Raw genomic sequence first — 19,700 nt, 5'->3', positions numbered from 1 at the left:
TGGGTGGCTATTGTAAATGGTATTGCTTTCCTAATGTCCTTTTCAACACTGTCATTTTTGGTATAGAGGAATCCAACTGATTTTTGTATGTTAATCTTAAACCCTGCCACTTTGCTGAATCTTCCAATGAGGTCTAGTAGCTTTTTTACTGAATCTTTGGGGTTTTCCACATATAGGATCATATCATCTGCAAATAGGGAGAGTTTAACTTCCTCTTTGCCAATTTGGATGCCTTAAATTTCCCTGTCTTGCCATATAGCTCTTTTTTTTTTTTTTAATTTGCACTGTGCTTTTATTATTACTGTGTTAGAGAAACAGAAGCAAACTTTTCATTTTCAATGATGACTGAATAGTCATCTATGAGTTCTTGAAGTTGAATAATAGGAAATTGTACTTGTTTTTCAAACCATTTGGCAATTGTAAGAAGCTGTTGATCACAAAATGCACGTCCAATAAACTGAAGCCCTACTGGCAATCCTTGGTTTGAGAGGGCCACAGGAATGCTTATTGCTGGCAATCCTGCCATATTTACTGCTTGTGTAAAGATATCATCTTGGGCACCTCGAGTTCTGTTGTCTTCTTTGATGAACTCCGAATATGGTATTGCCTCCCTCAAAGTTGTGGGTGTTAGCAAGACATCAACTCCAGAGTTAAAAACATCCATAAAATCATTAGCAATGAGCCGTCTCACTTTCTGTGCTTTGATGAAATAATTCTCATAATTTTCTTTTAATAAGAAGAAGTTCCCTGAGAGAATTCTTCCTCTCACTACATCATTGAACCCTTCTCGTCTGGTTGCAGCATACATAGCTTCCAAAGATACATCATTGTTACATCTGTGACCATATTCTAGTCCATCAAATCGTGCCATATTTGATGCTACTTCCGATGTGCACAACACATGGTAGCAGACTATTGAATAACTTGTGTGAGGCAGGGAGATTTCGATGACTTTAGCCCCCTGGGATTCAAAGATGTCAGCAGCTTGGCTCCAAAGAGATTGTACTTCACTTGATAATTCTGGTACAAGATATTCCTTTGGAATTCCTACACATAATTTGCTCACATCTGTCAAACTTGGAAGCACAAATGGCTTAACAGGGTCTTGTACTGTGGTAGAATCTTTGGGATCCTGTCCAGCTAGTACACCCAAGATAATTGCTGCATCATCCACACATCTGGTTAAGATTCCTGGCACATCCATTGAGTTCACCAGGGGTATGAGGCCGTGACGGGATACTAATCCATAGCTTGGTTTTAAACCGACAAGCCCACAGAGGGCAGCTGGATTCCTGGTTGATCCTCCTGTATCGGATCCTAAAGCCGCAAAACATGTGAACACTGATACAGCAGCTGCACTGCCGCCCGAGCTTCCTCCGGTGATTAGCCAATCGGAATCTTCATTCGCACGTAGGGGCTTCTGCTTCCTCTTTTCTCTATATTGCTTTGAATAACTCCAAGGGTTTTTAACCAGCCCAAATACACCATCTGTACTTCCAGATCCCATAGCAAACTCATCTAAATTTGTTTTTCCCATAAGTAGAGCTCCCTGATCCAACAACTTCTGAACTACTGTAGCATTATAAGGTGGTACATAACCTTTCAGCATGTTTGATGCACATGTTGTCTCAATGCCAGATGTGCTAAAGTTGTCTTTTACTGCAAAAGGAATTCCATCTAAATCCCCAAGTGACTGACCTTTTGAGTATCTCTTCTCTGATTCTTCAGCTTGCTTTAGGGCCACCTCCTCTGTGACAGTAATATAAGCATTTAGAAACTTGGTCTTCTTGATCAGAGAGAGGCATTTTTGACAGAGCTCTGTTGGAGTTATTTGGCCTTGCTTGAGTCCTGCAGAAACTTCTCGGAGGGTCCGGCCCAGCATGGTTTACGAGCTCAGCCTGCCTCCACAGGAGGCAGGTAACAAGGAGGAAGAAAAGAGGTCAACAGACCCTGCTGTTATTACATGGGCGCAGCCATGTTTGATCGTCACTCCCATATAGCTCTTTGCACAAACTTTTTGAAACTCAAGTCTGTCATAGATTATTTCATAGGCAGAACCATGGCTGATTTGCTACAAAGTCCTCTGTCACTCATCTATAAAACAAAATCATTTCATGTGCATGCTCATTGTCATCAGCCATGGACATGGGTGGGCGTTTTAATATAATGTTGGATGGATAATTTGTAACTCATCTTCGTATAAAACTTTGAAAGAAGGACTGCCAACAAAGAATCATATACACAACAGAGCTGTCCCTCAAATATGATGGTGAAATTGAAATGAACAGAATTTTTAATGACCAGACTAATTTTGCAAAAATTACTAAAGGGTGTTCTTTGAAATGAGAACCAACAACAGACAACAACTTGAGATTACCCTACATGAAAACACCACCCAAAACTCAATCCAGATATGAAAGTATTTAAAATAAAACAAACCTACAAGACTGAAAATAGGGAACCAGACGTATCAATGTACAATGAAGTCACTTACAAAGCAAAAAGAGAAAATAGTGTAGATACAGAACTTTCAAATGGCAAAGAAGTTAAGTAGATTTCAAGACAATACAGACTGTCTTAAGCAGGAAAATTTTAATAATACACCTACACATCAAAATAAAAGACAAAGATCAGAAAAAGTTAGTAAACATTAACACAACAGAAATGAAAATGACAAGAAAACCCACTAAAAAATGAACTTCGTGTAGAAAATTGAGTGAAACAGAAAATCTAGCAGCACCACACACACACACACAGAAAAATGACAACAATCAATTCATACTTTTGATAATTACACTGACTGTAAGTGGGTTAGATGTACCAGTCAAGAGACATAAAGAGTAGAATGGATAAGAAAACTGGATCCTTCAGTATACTGTCTACAGGAGAAGAGAGAGGCATATCAAAAAGACAAAGACAGCCTAAATGCTCATCAAAAGAAGAATGGTTAAACAAATTTTGGTACTTACACACAATGTTGATGTTGTTAGATGCCATCGAGTTTGTGCAGAGTCTTAGTCGATTACAAAAGGACAAACATTGTATACCACCACCACCACCAAGATGTAATGAGAGAAATTGTCGTTATGTGCCTTTGAGATGGTTCATATTCAGCGTTTCCAAAGAGGGGCTGGTGTGCTTTGAACCGCTGACCTTGTGGTCCACTACTTATTCTACAGTGCCACACCAGGATTCCCCTGTAGTTAAATGCCGGCGAGTTGGTTCTGACTCTTGGTTTGGTGGTGGTTTTGTGCCGGTTCTGACTCAGCGACCCTGAGTAGGGTTTTCGAGGCTGTAAATCTTTACGGGAGCATTAAGCCTCATCTTTCCGCTGGTAGTTTCAAACTCCTGACTTTGAGATTAGCAGCTCTGTTTGTAACCACTATGCTACCAGAACTAGCGACCCTATATAGGGTTTACAAGGAGCGATTGGTGAGTTTGAACTGCAGACCTAGTGGTTTGCAGTCCCGTGCAGATCCTACAGCGCCACATCAAGAGTCTCCGTTGTTGTTACAGTGGGCGTTTTTAAAATTCAGTAGCTACCTTTTATAGCTTAAGCCCTGTTACAATGACGTAGTCCCTGCCTGTTGTGTAGGTCTTTGTTTAAGTATGCCATTACTAAACTGTTTTACTTACAAGGTCAACCTTTCCACTCCTCCGAACCAGCTCAAGTTTGCCATCTGTCCTTCATTTCATTTGCACAAACTGTCAAGTATGCTGAGCGAATCGAACTTAGTAATTGAGAGTGGTAAAATGCGAACACGTGGCATGAAACACAACAGGTGACCTCTACAAAAGGTCGTGTGTATTAACGTGTGCAGCACCACCCGTACTCACTACGCCCTGGTCACTTTATAGCGTAAGGAAAAGTTTTAGACACACAACTATCGAATTTGATTATAACTTCTCTTTTCATATACTAACACACCTCGTTGTGTGCATGTGAGTTGGTTCCGACAAATAGCTATGAGTCTGTTACGAGAGGGACTGGTGGGCTTGAACCGCCGACCTGTGGTTAGCAGTCCAGTGCTTATTGTACAGCGCCATTACCAGGACACCAGTAACAAACCCAGTACACACCAAAAGTCCACGTTAAAAGCCTTTAATAAGGGTTCCTTATGAAGAAGGTTCGGCAGAGAACGCGCCCCCTCCCTGTCCTGGCAGCAGCGAGAGCCTATTAGTCTTCCTTCCTGGAGCCGGGACGCCAAGGCCGCTCCTGGTCTCCCTGGCCGAGGAGCCAACTCCGAGGATTGTGGGATTCTACGAACACGTTTCAAGGCGGAGTACAGTCCACCTTCGCGGCCCGGAGTCGCATCTGCTGGTCGTAGCCCGGGGAGGCGGGCGCAGGGAGGACACGTCACAACTAGGGGACCGCAGTCCCGGAGGCGAAAGTTTGCCAAGGGAAGGGCGGGGGCGGGCTGGGGGTCGCGGACAGGACCAGAGGCAGTGAGTCTTTGTCCGGCTCGCCGCCGGGTCCCCGTCCGCTGCTTCTGGCTCCGTCCGGGTCCGCCCCGCTCCGACTCTGCCACATCCTCCGGTGACGTCAGCTAGCGCCGCCATATTGGAAAGGCGCCGCCGCCTCCTCCGCTTGGAGCTCGGGCTTCCTTGGACGCTGCGGCCACTGGGAGGGACGAGCTCCACGTCCACCTCGCCGACTGCCGGCCCGCCCGCTCCCACCCGGCTCGTCTCCCCATGACTGCTCCCGGCCCCGCTGCTGACGGACGTCGCCCCAGCACCCAGGTTTAACACGGAAGCCGCGGTCCGGGGCCACGGGAGGAAGCAGAGGGAGACCCGGTAGGTCCCGTGTCCCTCTCGCCCCGGGGCCTCGGCCGGAGCCATGACCTCGCTGACCCAGCGCAGCTCGGGCCTGGTGCAGCGGCGCACCGAGGCCTCCCGCAACGCCGCCGACAAGGAACGGGCGGCGGGCGGCGGCGGTAGCAACGGCGAGGACGACGCGCAAAGCCGCCGCGACGAGCAGGACGACGACGACAAGGGCGACTCCAAGGAAACGCGGCTGACCCTGATGGAGGAGGTGCTCCTGCTGGGCCTCAAGGACCGAGAGGTGCGGGCGCGGCAGGGAGGGCGGGGGCGGACCGCGGGGCCCTGGTCGGGTGGGCGCCCGCTGCGGTCCCACTCGTCTGGCCGCCTCGCTTCGGAGAGTTCGACTGGCCCCAGCAGTGTTGGAGTTAGCGTCCCCCCGCCGGCCCTGTGTACTCCTCCGGCTCCCTGGCCAGATTGCTTGGATTTTTCCCTTCCTACTCTCGACACCCTGGCAGCTGGCGTTTCTTCCTTGATTTTTAGTTTTCCCTTCCGGGTGTAGACCCCCAGGTGCAACTTGAGCTGGAAGACTGCCTGTTAGAATGAAAACACCTGGACCTACCAGTGCCCCCAACTCACAGGTTTTGCAGGTTAGAGGAGCTGGGCGGGGGTCCACGGATCTGCTTCCTGGGGAATCTGCTCTACGCCCTCCATGCAGGATTATAGTTGCAATGAAGAAAAATGGTGAAATGGTGGTGGAGAAGAAAAGTTGTTTTTCTGAGTTAAGTTAAAAGTCAAAATCCTCATGGAGCCTCCTGGAAAATGCGTTGGGCGGAAGATTATTTTTAGCGGCGCTTTTAAAGTGTCTGTCCTCAAAAGTCTCACCATTTTCAGAAAGGGCTTTTTGTTTTGTTTTTTGGAATGCTTGAAATGCTAGGTTTATAAATTGATGAAAGGCCTCACAGCCTTAGGTAGACTAAAGTTGTGGTCTGTATTTCACTGTGTTATATATTTAAGAAGACTTTTGCATGTAGGTTCAGAAAAATGAAAAGGGAACACCTCCTAGATTGTGCAGTGATTAGGTCGCTCTATTTGCTATATCACATATCCATACCCATCCATGTATAAAAATGATTATCTTTAGATACAGACACACTGGTAGGCAGTATGGTGAAGTGACCCAAGAAGCTTGGTTATTTCAGTGTGGAGACTGTAGACAGCAAGTCTTGAGAGTCAAACTCAAAAGTATTTCAAGTTTTGTTTTTTTAAGACAGTTTTGAAGTTCACCAAAGTGGGCAAAATATCAGTCTTGTAGGACAACTTGGTTATCAGTAATCTTCCTAATTCATTATGGGTGAGTTTTAATTCTGTGGACTGTGTGTGGACTCCTGAGGGGTAGGGGTGGGGTGAAGTTTACCTTGTGAGTTTTTATGATATTTTGGTTTTAATAACCCATCACTTTGAAAAAGTTATTTTAAGTGCCTCTGACTGTGAAAAGGGCCAAACTCACATACTTTGAGTTGATTCTGACTCACATTGACCCTGTAGGACAGAATGGAGCCCTGGTGTGGTGCTGTGGGTTAATGTGCTAGACGGCAAAGTCGTTTCAACCTCAGGGGTGTAGTTCAAGCTCTCCAGCCTCTGCTCGGAAACTCTGGGGTCACCATGGGTTGGAACTGACTCGAAGGCACTTACAACAACATGACAGACTAGAACCCTTAGAATTTCCAAGGCTGTAAATCTATACCCACAGAGCTTCTGGTCGGTTTGAACCTCTGACTTTTTGTTATTATGGGTGTGGCAGAGTTTTTAGTGTCTGCTCCAACAGAGATCCTGATGAAAGGGCCCCAAGCCCACTGCTGACGAAGTTGAGTCCTACTCAGAGTGACCCAAAGGGCAGAGTAGAATTTAGAATTTTCAAGCCAGCTTCATCTCCTCCACCTTGTGGTTAGTAGGCCAATGCTTAACAGATCAGGCCACCAGGGCTTCTTGATTAGAGGGTCCAGTACCTGCTTAATTACTGAGTTTTGGCAGTAGGTGGTGGTGGTGGTTATGTGACGTGGAGTCAGTTCCAACTCATAGCAACCCTGCATAGGATTTCCGAGACTGTGAATGTTTATGGGACAGAAAGCCTCATCTTTCTTCCGCGGAACAGCTGATACGCTCCAACTTCCTACCTTCAGGGTAGCAGCCTGACTCATAACCACTAGAGCTCCATTTGGTAATACGAGGTAGGCTATCTGTACAATATTCTTTTTCCTGTTTTGGGTGAAAAAGCAAATTAGATCTACAGTGTCCTAATAATGTGATTTTAGAAAGCATTCAGTTTGCTTTTGAGGGTCACAATTTAGAATCTTGCTAGTACACATTTTTTCTTTTAAGTATTTATCTTTTTTTCCCTTTGAACAAAACCAACACAGATTACTATTGACATTTTAGGAATACAGAAAAGCAAAATGAAGAAGTCACCTTTATTCCTGAGTGAACATTTAATTGGCTTACTGTTTTTGAGACTTCTGTGTGTTAAAGTCCTGTGTATATGTAGAATTAAAACCGAAACAAATCCAAAAACTAGCATCTGGTATTCTGAGTAACACTATGTGAGAAATTATGGTGAGAAACTACCTTTTTGTTTTTTTAAAGTGTGTTAACTCTGAATGTTTATGTTAAAGCATATTAACATGCTGGTTTTCTGTGGTTCCTGAGAAGATGATCTGAAGAATTTATTATGTTAAAGTTTAATGGTGCCTACGAAGTTGAGACAATGTAAAGTTCTTTGGTACAGGTAATGAAAACCATCTGTTGTGTTTACTTTCTGTCAGGAGTCACTGTACTTTGCAAGTCATGGCCAGGGTCCAGACTCTGGATAATCCTGAGCAGTCCTTTCAACAAGTACATAAGGAACTTTTTGTTCTTTTGCAGACAAGTCTGGAGAGTTGATAGGGAAGAGGGAGGTTGTGATTTTGCATTTCTTTAGATTTTGGTTCTAGGCGGCATTAGCCTATATATTTTTTCCTGTCACCACATCTTTGTATACTAATATCTTGCCCTCTCAACTCATCTTCATGTGTTTTTCTCCTTGGGAAGCTCCGTCCCCCATGCCTTAAACTAGTATCACTTTTTCTGGGGGGTTACTGTGAGTCGGAACCAACTCAGTGGTACTTAACAACAACAAGCTGTAGGATTGAACTCCTGGTGTGGTGCTGTTGGATAAGCACTGGACTTTGAACCACAAGGTCAGCAGTTCAAACCCACCAGTTATTCCTTGGAAACCATATATAGGGTTGCTGTGAGTTGGAACTGACTCCACGGCACTTAAGAACAACAAGGTGTAGAATGGGATCCTAGTGTGGTGCTATAGGATAAGCACTGGAATGCTAACTGCAAGGTTGGTGGTTCAAACCCACCAGCTGTTCCTTGGAAAGTCTATATAGGGTTGTATGAGTCAGAACCAACTTAACAGTACCTAACAGCAACAGCAAAGCTGTAGGATAAGCACTAGATTGCTAACTGCAAGGTCAGTGGTTCAAACCCACTAGCCACTCCTCAGAACTTCATAACAGGGTTGCTATGAATCAGAACTGACTCAGTGGCACTTAACTATAGCAGGCATTTATTGGGAGTCCTAGTGTGGCACTGTAGAATAAACCTTAGACTACTAACTGTAAGTAAGGTAAGTGGTTTAAACCCACCAACTGTTCCTTGGAAACCCTAATACAGGGTTGTTATGAGTTGGAACAGACTCAGTGTTAGAGATTAATTTTTGAAATTGGTTAGAAACAATTTCCAAACATTAGCTGTAATATATGTTGTGGTGTTGTGTGGTGCCGTCGAGTCGGTTCCGACCCATAGCGACCCTGTATAGGATTTCTAAGGAGCAGCTGGTGAGCTTGAACCGCCAACCTTGCAATTCAAACGGCTTTGTTATAGCCTTAATAAATTCACTCTTCATCTTGATTTGGCATCCATCATTGTAATATCTGGATACCCAAGATATTTATAAGCTAAACTTTAAAGTTAGCCAGATTATTAGTATTGGACTTAGTTTATACATATATGAGCTTATGTGAATGTGAAATTAACACAATCAAAAAATGATAAAAATTGCTAATTGGTGGAATTAATTTTGATCGTCGTTGCTATGTGCCGTGGAGTCGGTTCCAACTCATAGCGACCCTGTACAGGGTTTCTGAGACTGTAAATCTTCATGGGAGCAGAAAGCCTCATCTTTCTCCTGCGGAACAGCTATCAGTTTACATTTTATGGCTTATTAAAAATGTTTTTTATTGAATAATAAACTACAGAAAAGTGCATATATGGTTAAGTGTGATGCATTTTCACAAACTGAATGTGCTCAATTAGTCAGCATCTAGAGCACAAAGCACCCTGGCCAGCTCTCCCAAAATCCCCCTACGTCCTATCCTGTCACTGCTCACTCCGCAGGGGTGATTGACTGCTAAGTCTCACTTGAGAAGTCCATGCAGCTTCATTTTACCCAGTGTGTTACTAATGTGGGATCTGGTAAATGCTCAGTGTGTTACTAATGTGGGATCTGGTTTTTGTTCAACATTGTGAGAGCTACCTTACACAGAAATATGGGTGATTCATTTTCAATGTTTTAGCAACTTTTAACATATTTGAACTCTATAAAACTTTGATGACGTTTAGCATGTACGGTGGCAGATTATTTTGATTTGTATCCTAAATCAAATGGAGCCTTGATGGTGCTGTAGGAGAAGTGCTAGACTGCTAACCACAAGTTCAGCAATTCAAATTCCCATGCCGCTGCTCTGCAGGAGAAAGATGAGACTGCCTGCCTGCTCCTGTAAAGATTTGTAACCTTGGAGATCCTATACAGGGTCATTATGAGTCAGAATCAAGGCAGTGACAGTGAGTGAGTTCTGTTGTTTTGTTATCCCTTCATCTTCTTTACTGAACAGGAGGCTCAACTTCAGAATCTATTTCCAGGTTTCAACTTGAATTCAAATTCCAAATTATTTGTAAGATTTCTATAATCCTCCCTGTGCTTGAAGGGCAGGAGTGTTGGGCTCTTTCCTTTCCCCAACTATTTCTTTTGTTATAGCTGCATCCTATAGTCAGAACAGTTCTAGAATTCTTCAGTGATAATTACTTGAAATAACTTGGTATTAGTATCTTAATTGGGGCAATCTTAGTCCTTTAAGTTTGGACTTAGTTATTTTAAATAAGCAGGTATGCTTCAGAGTGTCAAAGAAGAAAATCTACATTCTGTTAGAGGTGGAAGAAAAAGAGTTTTATTGTGCTTTATCCAGTTGTGAGGTTAGTGGTTCAAACCCACCAGCTGCTCCTTGAAAACTTTGTACAGGATCACTGTGAAACCTACTCAACCTCAGTAGCTGTTAACAACATACACATAAAGGACAAAGGAAAGATACAGATTAATGATTGACTTTACATAATTAAGTACTTTGCTCTGTAAAGGTTGGGCACTTGGCTAGGAGGAAATGAGTTATTGCCTAGGTGAGCAGCCCCATTTTCCTTTATGTATATGATTGTAGTCATGAGCACATGGCTTACTTTTTTTTAAAGTTTTAATTGTGAATTATGTGATAGTTTACATGGGAGAACATTAGCTTACATTCATCCTATCTTATTTCATTGCACTGATTACAATCTTCTCCATGCATCATCAAACATCCAAAGGTACACCCCACAAGTCTGCCCCCTGGCCGTCAGCACATAACCCGTCTCCCTCCCTGAGTCCAGAGTCCCTAACTGCTCCATCTCTCCACGTCATTGTCTCTACCTCCATCTCTGGCATCACTGCTTCTCTGGGTAGGGACTCCTGGACTGCAAAATCAGCCACTCCCTTCCTTTTGTTACAGATCATCTACCTTTACACTTCTGACCCTCACAGTCAGTCCTTATAGCAATTATTCACTATTGTACCACAAGAGTCTTATCCCCCTCTCCTTTCATCAGCCCCATCGGTACAGATTGAAAACCATTCAGTGGAGATTCTACCTTCCCCCACAGCCTCTGGAACTAGGCTCCCTCTTGAAAGCCTGTAAGCCAGTCACTTCTTGCTTTTGTAGCCCCCCATTTTGGGTAGCCAATGTCTAAGTTGCCCATCCCTGTCAACTTTGTGTACCGAGGGAGTGGAAATGATCCTTGCTGTAAAGATTAGTTCCCTCTTTTGAGCTACTGCATCCATAGGTGTAGGTCACGTTCATCAAATTGGATCACATTGCTCTTTTTTTCCTCTTCTTTCTTCTTCTAGTCGAGTTCTGATCATGCAGCCATTGAAGTCAGGTTAAGTGGGTACTATATGCACGTGTGGGTGTTATTGTGCCTCTCCCCTCACTTCATATTAGCTGGATGCTTCACTCTCTGCTCTAATCCTCTGTGGCCATGTCCTTGTCTCTGGGCCCAGGAGTTCCCGGGTCTTGCAAACCAGGTCTCTACCCGAGTTCACGGGAGTCTATTGAATGTGGTTGGACTTAGCTCACATCTTCATTGCTGTTTTTCCCCCACTTCCCCTTATTGGTGACCAACTTAGTCACCAGCAAGACCACATGCCTGCTTGTATATTCCCCTTGAGTCTTAGTCTTGGAAGAGGGTTTGCTCTGAGGGGACCCGACCACTTGCCTTGATGGCTCCCGGGCGAACAGCATGTGTGTTTTTTGTAGTAGTCAGTTGGACTGCCATTATTGTTTTTGATTTTTCCTGCTGGTCTTTCTTTCAAGAAGTGTCTTTTGTTCTAGCTGCTCCAGGCTGGTCTGCTTGTCCTAGGAACTGTCTTGTTTTAATATGTTTCTGTTTTGCTTTTTGGTTTGTTTTGCCTCATTTTTCCTCTGAAAATTGAGTCCAGAAAATACCAGCTTTCAGGGAGTTAGGTTTTGAGTCCTTTGAGATTAGTATAGCATGAGGTTGACATTTCCATGGTCTGTTCTAGAAGTTCTTATTTTCCTAAATGACATTTTGAGTCTGGGTAGCCATCATGGTTAGGATTCCAGCAGTCTCCCTCACTCATCAGTGCCAATGGAGCGCATTCTCTGTGTCAGGTGGTGGTGGTGCTTAACTGCTTCTGAGCTGGCTCCGACTCATAGTGGCCCTGTGTTGGGTTTCTGAGGAACAAATCGTGAGTTTGAACCATTGACCTTGCAATTCAAACAACCTTGTGGTCCAGTATGTATCCTACAGCACCACAGATTAGACTAATTGTAAATACTAGGAAGCAGAGCTTTATCTTCCAAGTTCGTTTCATCTTCGTTCTCTGGATCAGAGTTTATGTAATGTAGTAACTACCCAACTAAATTATGTTGCTCTTCTTTACTGATTTATTAATATTGACCACCCCAGGTACTAGCATACAGTCACTACTCAGTAAATAACTGTTAGATAAATCATGTAATTTTACTGGGGCAAAATCACTAGCTAGGGACTGAAATTGATTTCTGAAGGTGTTTAAAAACCTTAACTTTTTTAATGTATAATCATAAATATAGATACATATATGGTGGTGGTGGTGTGCCGTGGCGTTGGTTCCGACTCGTAGTGACCCTGTACAGGGTTTCTGAGGCTGTAAGTCTTTACAGGAGCAGAGAGCCTCATCTTTCTCCCGTGGAACGGTTGGTAGTTTCCAGCTGCTGACCTTGCAGTTCGAAGCCTGATTTGTAACCACTAGATATACATATGTTGTTGTTGTTAAGTGCTGTCGAGTCGATTCCGACCCGTAGTGACCCTGTATAGGGTTTCCAAAGAGACACTGGTGAGCTTGAACCACTGGCCTTGTAGTTCAAACTACTTTGCGGTCTGACGCATTAGCCCACAGTGCCACACCAGGACTCCATATACATATAGATATACATATATTGTTGTTGTATGTAGCATACATAAATATATAACAGATAGACAGTATAATTGTGATACTAAAATTTCACAGGTGATTATGAAAAATGTCTAAAAAGGTTCTTTAAGAGAGTGAAAATGAAAAAGAATTGAGCAACACTGAAATTACCAACATTGAAAATAAACTTGCTTTTATCTGAGGTTTAGATATCTTCTTCACTGATAGTTTTTACGGAAATAGAATTTGGTGTGTAGCTCCTTGATACATGGTGCTGTTGGTCTGCTAACTGCAAGGTCGGCGGTTCAAACCCACCAGCCGCTCTAAGGGAGAGCGGACAGCCTTACAGGCTTTCTGTACTCGTAAGGATTTACAGTCTCAAAAACCCTATATAAGGTTGCTATGAGTTGGAATTGACTATGACTATGATCTGGTTTTAGGTTTCATTAATAGAAGAACAGTTTTAGTATTAAGAACTATTAGAAATTCTTAGTTAAATTTTATGATAAAAGATTTCTTTTGATTGACCATGTGTAGGCTGACTTTTGTATTCTACCCACTACCCTATGGAAGGGATTGGAAATTAAAGGACTATATATAAACTTGCTTTGGGAGCATTGTGACTCTGTAGGGTAAGCACTGGACTGCAGGCCACAGGGTTGTCAGTTCAAACTCACTAGTTGCTCCCCAGGAGCAAGGTGAAACTTTATGCTCCCCTGAAATATTTGCAGTGTCAGAAACCCTATGGAGTCTTTGAGTTGGAATTGACTAGACGGCACCATTGGAGTCCTGGTGTGATGCTGCATGATGTTGCACTGGACTGAAAGGACGGTTTGAACTGCAAGTTTGAACTTCGAGTTAAACCAGCCACTCTTAGAAACGCTGTATAGGGTTACTGTAAGTCAGAACGACTCGACGGCACTTAACAACAACAAAATGGCACTTAACAGTAAAAGCAACAACAACATATAAGTTTGCTAATGATTATTTTTATTCTAGTTTCATTTTCTAGTTCCAAGCTTCTTAAATACAGTTATTACGCAATCTTATATTAATAAAATAAGTTGAGAAAGAACATTTTAGAATTTAATGTCAATTTCAACTCATCACTGAATTAAATATGTCAGTTTTTGTGTCTATACCTTGTTAAGGGAGTCCTGGTATGACACTGTAGGCTAAGCGCTGGGCTGCTAACTGGAAGATTGTCTGTTCAAACCCACCAGCCATTCTTTGGAAACCCTATATAGGGTCACAGAAGCTGGAACCAACTCGACGGCATGTAACAACAGCATACTGTTCATCCATCTATTCCTTTCTTTCTCTCTTTGCTCACAAATTGTTAGAGTCTTTTATGATCTGGGCAGTAGCCTGAATGCTGAATTATAAACTCTTTTTTAAGCTCTTGTGTGTGTGTGTGTGTGTGAGTGAAGGTTTTACTAATTTTTTCCAGACAAGGGCATCAGTTTTATATCCAACAAATCATACACTTTGATTGCAGTCCCCTCCATACAACAACTATTATTCCATTTCTTCCCTGTGTTTCCACCCACCTTCTTATCCCTTCTCAGCTTTATCCCTAGGAGAATGTTACCCTTTTGATTTTGAATGATTGACTATTTTGTGGTGAGCATACATTACTGGTGATGTTGTCCCCCTATATACCTGTCTACTACATGGCTGAAGATTGGGCCATGAGGGTGAATTCCATTGTAGACCTGAAGGGTGGTCTAGGGCCATAGCCTCTGGTTTCTCCAGTCTCTTTCTGATCAGTAAATCAGTTTTTTTAAATTGAGTTTTGTTCCATATTTTCTTCTACTGTATCCATAACCTTCTAATGTGATCCTTGTTAGAGAAGTTGGTAGTGGTAGCTGGACATCATATAGTTTTGGTCTCAGGGTTGTGGAGATTGATATTCATCTATTCCATTAGTCCATTGGACTAGTTGATTCCAACCATTGTCAATTCTCATCACTCTTCTGCTGCACATGGAGAGACCAATAGTTGTGCCTTTAATGACTGTACATGAGCAAGATAGTACTCATCAAAGTAGGAAACAGAACATTGTCTTTGTGGACTATGTTACACCAATGACCATAGTCTACCCTGAGCCCTTAGGCCCAGCAGCTCATCATCTTAAGATGTTTGATAATGTCTAAGAAATTTTCATTGCTTGCTGTATGCTCTATCACATTCATTGGTGTGTTTGCAGCAAAGGTAAATACCCATGTACAAATACCGTCTTTTACACCTTTATATATTTGTGGATATACTCCCATTCATCCTCCCAGACCTGTTCAGCCAATGTATCCGTCTATGAATCTACCCATAGAACACTTTTGGTCCAAGGTTCTGTATGCCACTATTTACCTCTATCCCCTTTAGCCCTTGCATACCTTCCTGTGTCTTCACCTGTCTTCATCATTCTTCTGCCAACCTTCCCCTTGTCTAATAGTAATTTCCATTACCCAAGTTAACTTGTGTCTACCCTCTAGCCAGCAAATTTATCTTCCTTCCCTCCCACCCTTGGTAATCATCAAAAAGAATGTTTCTTTCAGCATGAAAATCTTTCCTTGAATTTTTATGGTAGTGTTCTCATATAGTATGTGTCATTTGAAATTGTCTAATTTCAGCCAACATAATGCCATCCATGTTATGTAGTATATCTCAGATGTATTGTTATTTTTTTCACTGTTGCATAGTGTGTGTATATATCCAAAGTTTGCTTATTTATCCTTCCTTTGATGGGCATTTAGAGTGTCTCCATCCTGTGAATACTGCTGTGATGAACATCGGTGTGCATTTTTATCTTATGTCCTGGTTTTTATTACTTGTTCACATATACCAAGTCCTGGTGTGGTGGGCGCTGCAGGATAATGCACTGGACCGTAAGGTCGGTTTGGACTTCAGTCAGCAGTTTGAAATCACAAGCCACTCCTTGGAAACCCCATACAGGGTCCTATAGTCAGAAACAACTCTATGGCACTTAACAACAACGCATATACCAAGTAGAGGGATTGCTGGGTCATACAGTATATCTCTTTCCAACTTTCTGAGGAAGCGCCACACGGTTTTCCAAAGTGGTCAAACCATTTTACAGTCCCACCAACAATGTAAGAGGGTCACAGTCTTCCCACAGCCTTGGCAGCATTTGTTTTCTGTAGTTTGTTTTTAATATCTTTGCTTTCATTGCTTTGTTGAGGTGCTATCTCATTGTTTTGTTTTGAATGAAAAATGTTCTAAAGACAGTATGATTACCTTTCACCATCTTTATAGCCTTAACTTTGAACGACAGGTCTAAGACTGTAAAAGGACTTAAGTGTTGGAAAAAGTCCAATCTGCCCAAGAGATTGTTATCATTCTTAGGTTCTATTTAATTTGTTCTCACTTGCAGGTAACCTATGTACAACAGAACAAAACATTTAGTTGTCGTGGGTTGTAAGTATCTTTAGGAAATTTAGATTGAAATAGGTTCATTAACCAGTTTACTTACACCTAAGGAGCTCTGGTAGTGTAGTGATTACAAGTTGGGCTGCCAACCGCAAGGTCAGCAGTTCAAAACTACCAGCAGTTCAGCGGGAGAAAGATGAGGCGTTCTGCTCCTGTAAAGATTTATAGCCTTGGAAACCCTGTGCAGGGTCACTATGAGTCAGTACTGACTCCATGGTACTTAACAACAACAAATACTGTTATACACCACTCATCTGTCAGTTTGTCATATTGTGGTGGATTGCATGTTGCTGTGATGCTGGAAGCTATGTATTTTAAATACCAGTTGACTCACACATGGTGGTGGAGAGCATTCACCATAGCTTCCAGACTAAGACAGACTAGGAAGAAGGAGAGGCAGACTACTTCTGAATGTTTAGCCCCTGATAACCATATGAACAATGGAACATTGTCAGATTAGTGTTGGAAGATGGTTGAAGGCACTCAAAGTATGACTGGGGAAGAGCTGCCTCCTCAAAGTAGAGTTGACCGTGATGACACAAATGGAGTAAAGCTGTCAGGGTTTGAATTTGTTGACCTTGTGCCACACCAAGAGTCTGTATTAGCCTTAGCTCTGGGTAAAGTGGAGAAAAGTCTCACTTAATTCTTTTTTAAGTTTTTATTGTGAATTGAGAGATTGTTTGTGTGGGAGAACATCAGCCTTACACTCATCCCATCATACTTCCTCTCATTGCAATGACTACAATCCCCTCCATGCATCATCATTTGACAGCATTTGCTTCCATTCATTCTTGTTTTTTTTTGGATGTACACCAAAGCACTCAGGAATATACAACCATTCAAACAACCAAAGGGCATCAGACCCTGCCAGCCTACCCCCTTGGCCACCAACACACAGCCGCTGTCCCTCCCCAAGTCTAGAGTCCCCAGCCATTCCATCTCTTCACGTTCACTTAAGAATTCTTAAACAAAGCTAAGCCTTACTCTAGATTTGGATGCTGAAATTGCCATTATCTGAGTGACTGAGAAAACCCCAAGCCAAGAATTTAGTTTAATAAGATTTTGGACTTGAAGTTGGCTTATTACCTTATGATAATACTTCTAAGTTCCACAGATGCATATTTCTCTCTAAAGCCAAAGATGATGTTCCAAGAAACAGGATATCTCAACAAGAAGAAAAAAACACACACACACACAAAGAATTGGAGAGGTTTAGAATCAGTTGGTCCAAAAGACTAATGGAACACGTGAACATCAGTCTCTATGACTCTGAGACCAGAAGAACTAGATGGTACCCAACTGCCACTACCAATTGCTCTGAAAGGGAGCACATTAGAGAGCCCTAGTGGCATAAAATGTGCAACAAAACTCAAAATTATACTAAAAAAAAAATAAAATCCGGCTTGCTGATCAGAAAGAGACTGGAGGAATGTGAGACTTTGGCCTTTAACTACCCTTAAGGTCTGGAAAGGAATTCACCCTTGTGGCCCAGTTTTCAGACAAGCAGTAGAGTCACAACAACAGCACTAGTAAGGTATGATCTCCCATAGATGGCTCATCATTCAAAATCAAAAGGGAAACATTTATCTAAGGGCACAATTTAGAAGGGATCAGATGGTGGGTGGATAGAAATAGGAACCACAGGGAGGAAGTGGGATAACTGATGTGTACATGGAAGGGATTGCAGTCATTGAAATGAAACAAAGTATATGATTTGATGACTGTAAAACTAATTATCTAGTTCATAAACATTCACTTACACACAAAAAAATTAAGAACAAAACCACACACACTAAGCAAGACTGAAATTTAAAAAATAATAATCAAGGACTACAAGATATTTACCACATCTTGTCTGCCAGTTTGTCATACTGTGGTGGCTTGCCTGTTGCTTTGATGCTGGAAGCTATGTCATCGATATTTTAAATACCAGCGGGATTTCCCATCGTGGACAAGTTTTCAGCTGAGCTTCCAGACTAAGACTCAGAAGAAGATGCGGCAGACAACTGCTGAATGTTTTAGCTTCTGAAAACTAAATGAATAGCAGGGAAACATTGTCAGATATAGTGTTGGAAGATGAGCCCTTCAAGTTGAAGACACTCAAAGTTTGGAGAAGAGCTGCTGCTTCAAAGTAGAATTGGCCACGATGACACAAATGGAGTAAAGCTTTCAGGACCTTCATTTATGGCTGAGATACAACTCAAAATGAGGAAAAACAGCTGCAACCATCCATTAATGTCAGAACATGCAATGTACCAAATACGAACCTAGGAAAATTGGAAATTGTCAAAAGTGAAATGGGATGCATACAGATCATTCCTGAGCTAGACATTAGTGAGCTGAAATGGACTGATGCTAGCTATTTGAAATGGACAATCATATGGTTACTATGCTGGGAATGTCAAATTGAAGAGGAAGGAATTATGTCATTCTTCATCAGAAATGAACATTTCAAGGTCCATCTTGTGTACAGTGCTCTATGTGATAGAATGATATCCTTGTAAGGATAATACCCTTATGTCTATAAGGAAGACCAATTAACACCATTATCATTCAAGTTTATGCACCAGTTTATGCATCAGTGGTGATGAAACTGAAGAATTCTACCAACTTCTTCAAACTGAAATTGATCAAACATGCAGTTAGGATGTATTGATAATTACTGGTGGCTGGAATGCAAAAGTTGGAAACAAGAAGGATCCTTAGTTGAAAAATATGACCATGGTGACAGAAACTATGCTTGAGATTGCATGATAGAATTTTTCAAGAAAAATGATTTATGTATTGTAAATACTTTTTTTCAACAACACAAATGGCAAGTATACTATACACATGAACCTCATGAGATGGAATATACAGGAATGAAAGTGACTACATTAGTGTGAAGAGACGATGGAGAAACACCACTAATTGCTCATATGCACGTTCAGACTGAAGCTGAAGGAAATGAAAATGAGTCCACAAAAGTCAAAATATGACCTTGAATATATCTCATTTGAATTTAGAGATAATCACACTAATAGGCTTGATGCATTAGGCACTTTGATCCAAGATCAGAAGAGTTGTGGGATGTCATGAAGAACATAGAGGAAGAAAGCAAAAGGTCATAAAAAGGAAAGAAAGAAAAGACCAAAATGTATGTCAGAAGAGACTCTGAACTGCCAGAAATCCAAGCTGGATTTTGAAGAGGATGTGGAATAAGGCATATCATTGCTGATGTCAGATGGATCGTGACTGTAAGCAGAAAATATCACAAAGATGTGTACTTATGCCTATTGCCTGTGTAAAGGCTTTTAGCTGTGAAACAAGACAAATTGGATAGCATTGCTAAGAATTCAAGAACACACAGTTGTAATTGTGTTCACCAAGATGGAAAACAAGTGGCAGTTAAGAATAGAACAAGGGGATACTGAATGGTTTAAAATTAGGAAAAGTTTGTCAGGATTGTATGCTTTCATCATACTTATTCACTCTATGCTGAGCAAATCTGAGAGTTGTATCAGGATCAGAGGAAGACTCATTAGCAATCTGTGATATGCAGATGATAAAACATTGTTTGCTGAAAGCGAAGAGGACTTAAAATGCTGGTGAAGATCTAAGACTTGAAGTGGCCATATTGTTGTTGTTGTTGTTGTCAGGTGCCATCTAGTCGGAACCGACTCATAGC

General features: G+C 42.1%; 1 protein-coding gene and 1 pseudogene across 1 annotated transcript in view; one reads left to right on the top strand and one right to left on the bottom strand.

The window, feature by feature from the left end:
* Positions 1-298: 298 nt before the first annotated feature.
* On the bottom strand, positions 299-1,882 carry LOC102829779 (annotated as a pseudogene).
* A 2,955-nt stretch (positions 1,883-4,837) lies between these two features.
* Positions 4,838-19,700, top strand: part of GOLPH3 (golgi phosphoprotein 3 (coat-protein)) — a 117,185-nt gene continuing 102,322 nt past the window's right edge. The window contains exon 1 of the mRNA XM_006873501.1: positions 4,838-5,062. Coding sequence (XP_006873563.1) covers positions 4,838-5,062 — 225 coding nt within the window. The remainder of the gene's footprint in view (positions 5,063-19,700) is intronic.

This window comes from Chrysochloris asiatica, unplaced genomic scaffold, assembly GCF_000296735.1.
Source record: "Chrysochloris asiatica unplaced genomic scaffold, ChrAsi1.0 scaffold00243, whole genome shotgun sequence".
Taxonomy (NCBI): Eukaryota; Metazoa; Chordata; class Mammalia; order Afrosoricida; family Chrysochloridae; genus Chrysochloris; species Chrysochloris asiatica.
The sequence above is the reverse complement of the archived record's forward strand: the minus strand, read 5'-3'. Positions and strand labels throughout refer to the sequence as shown.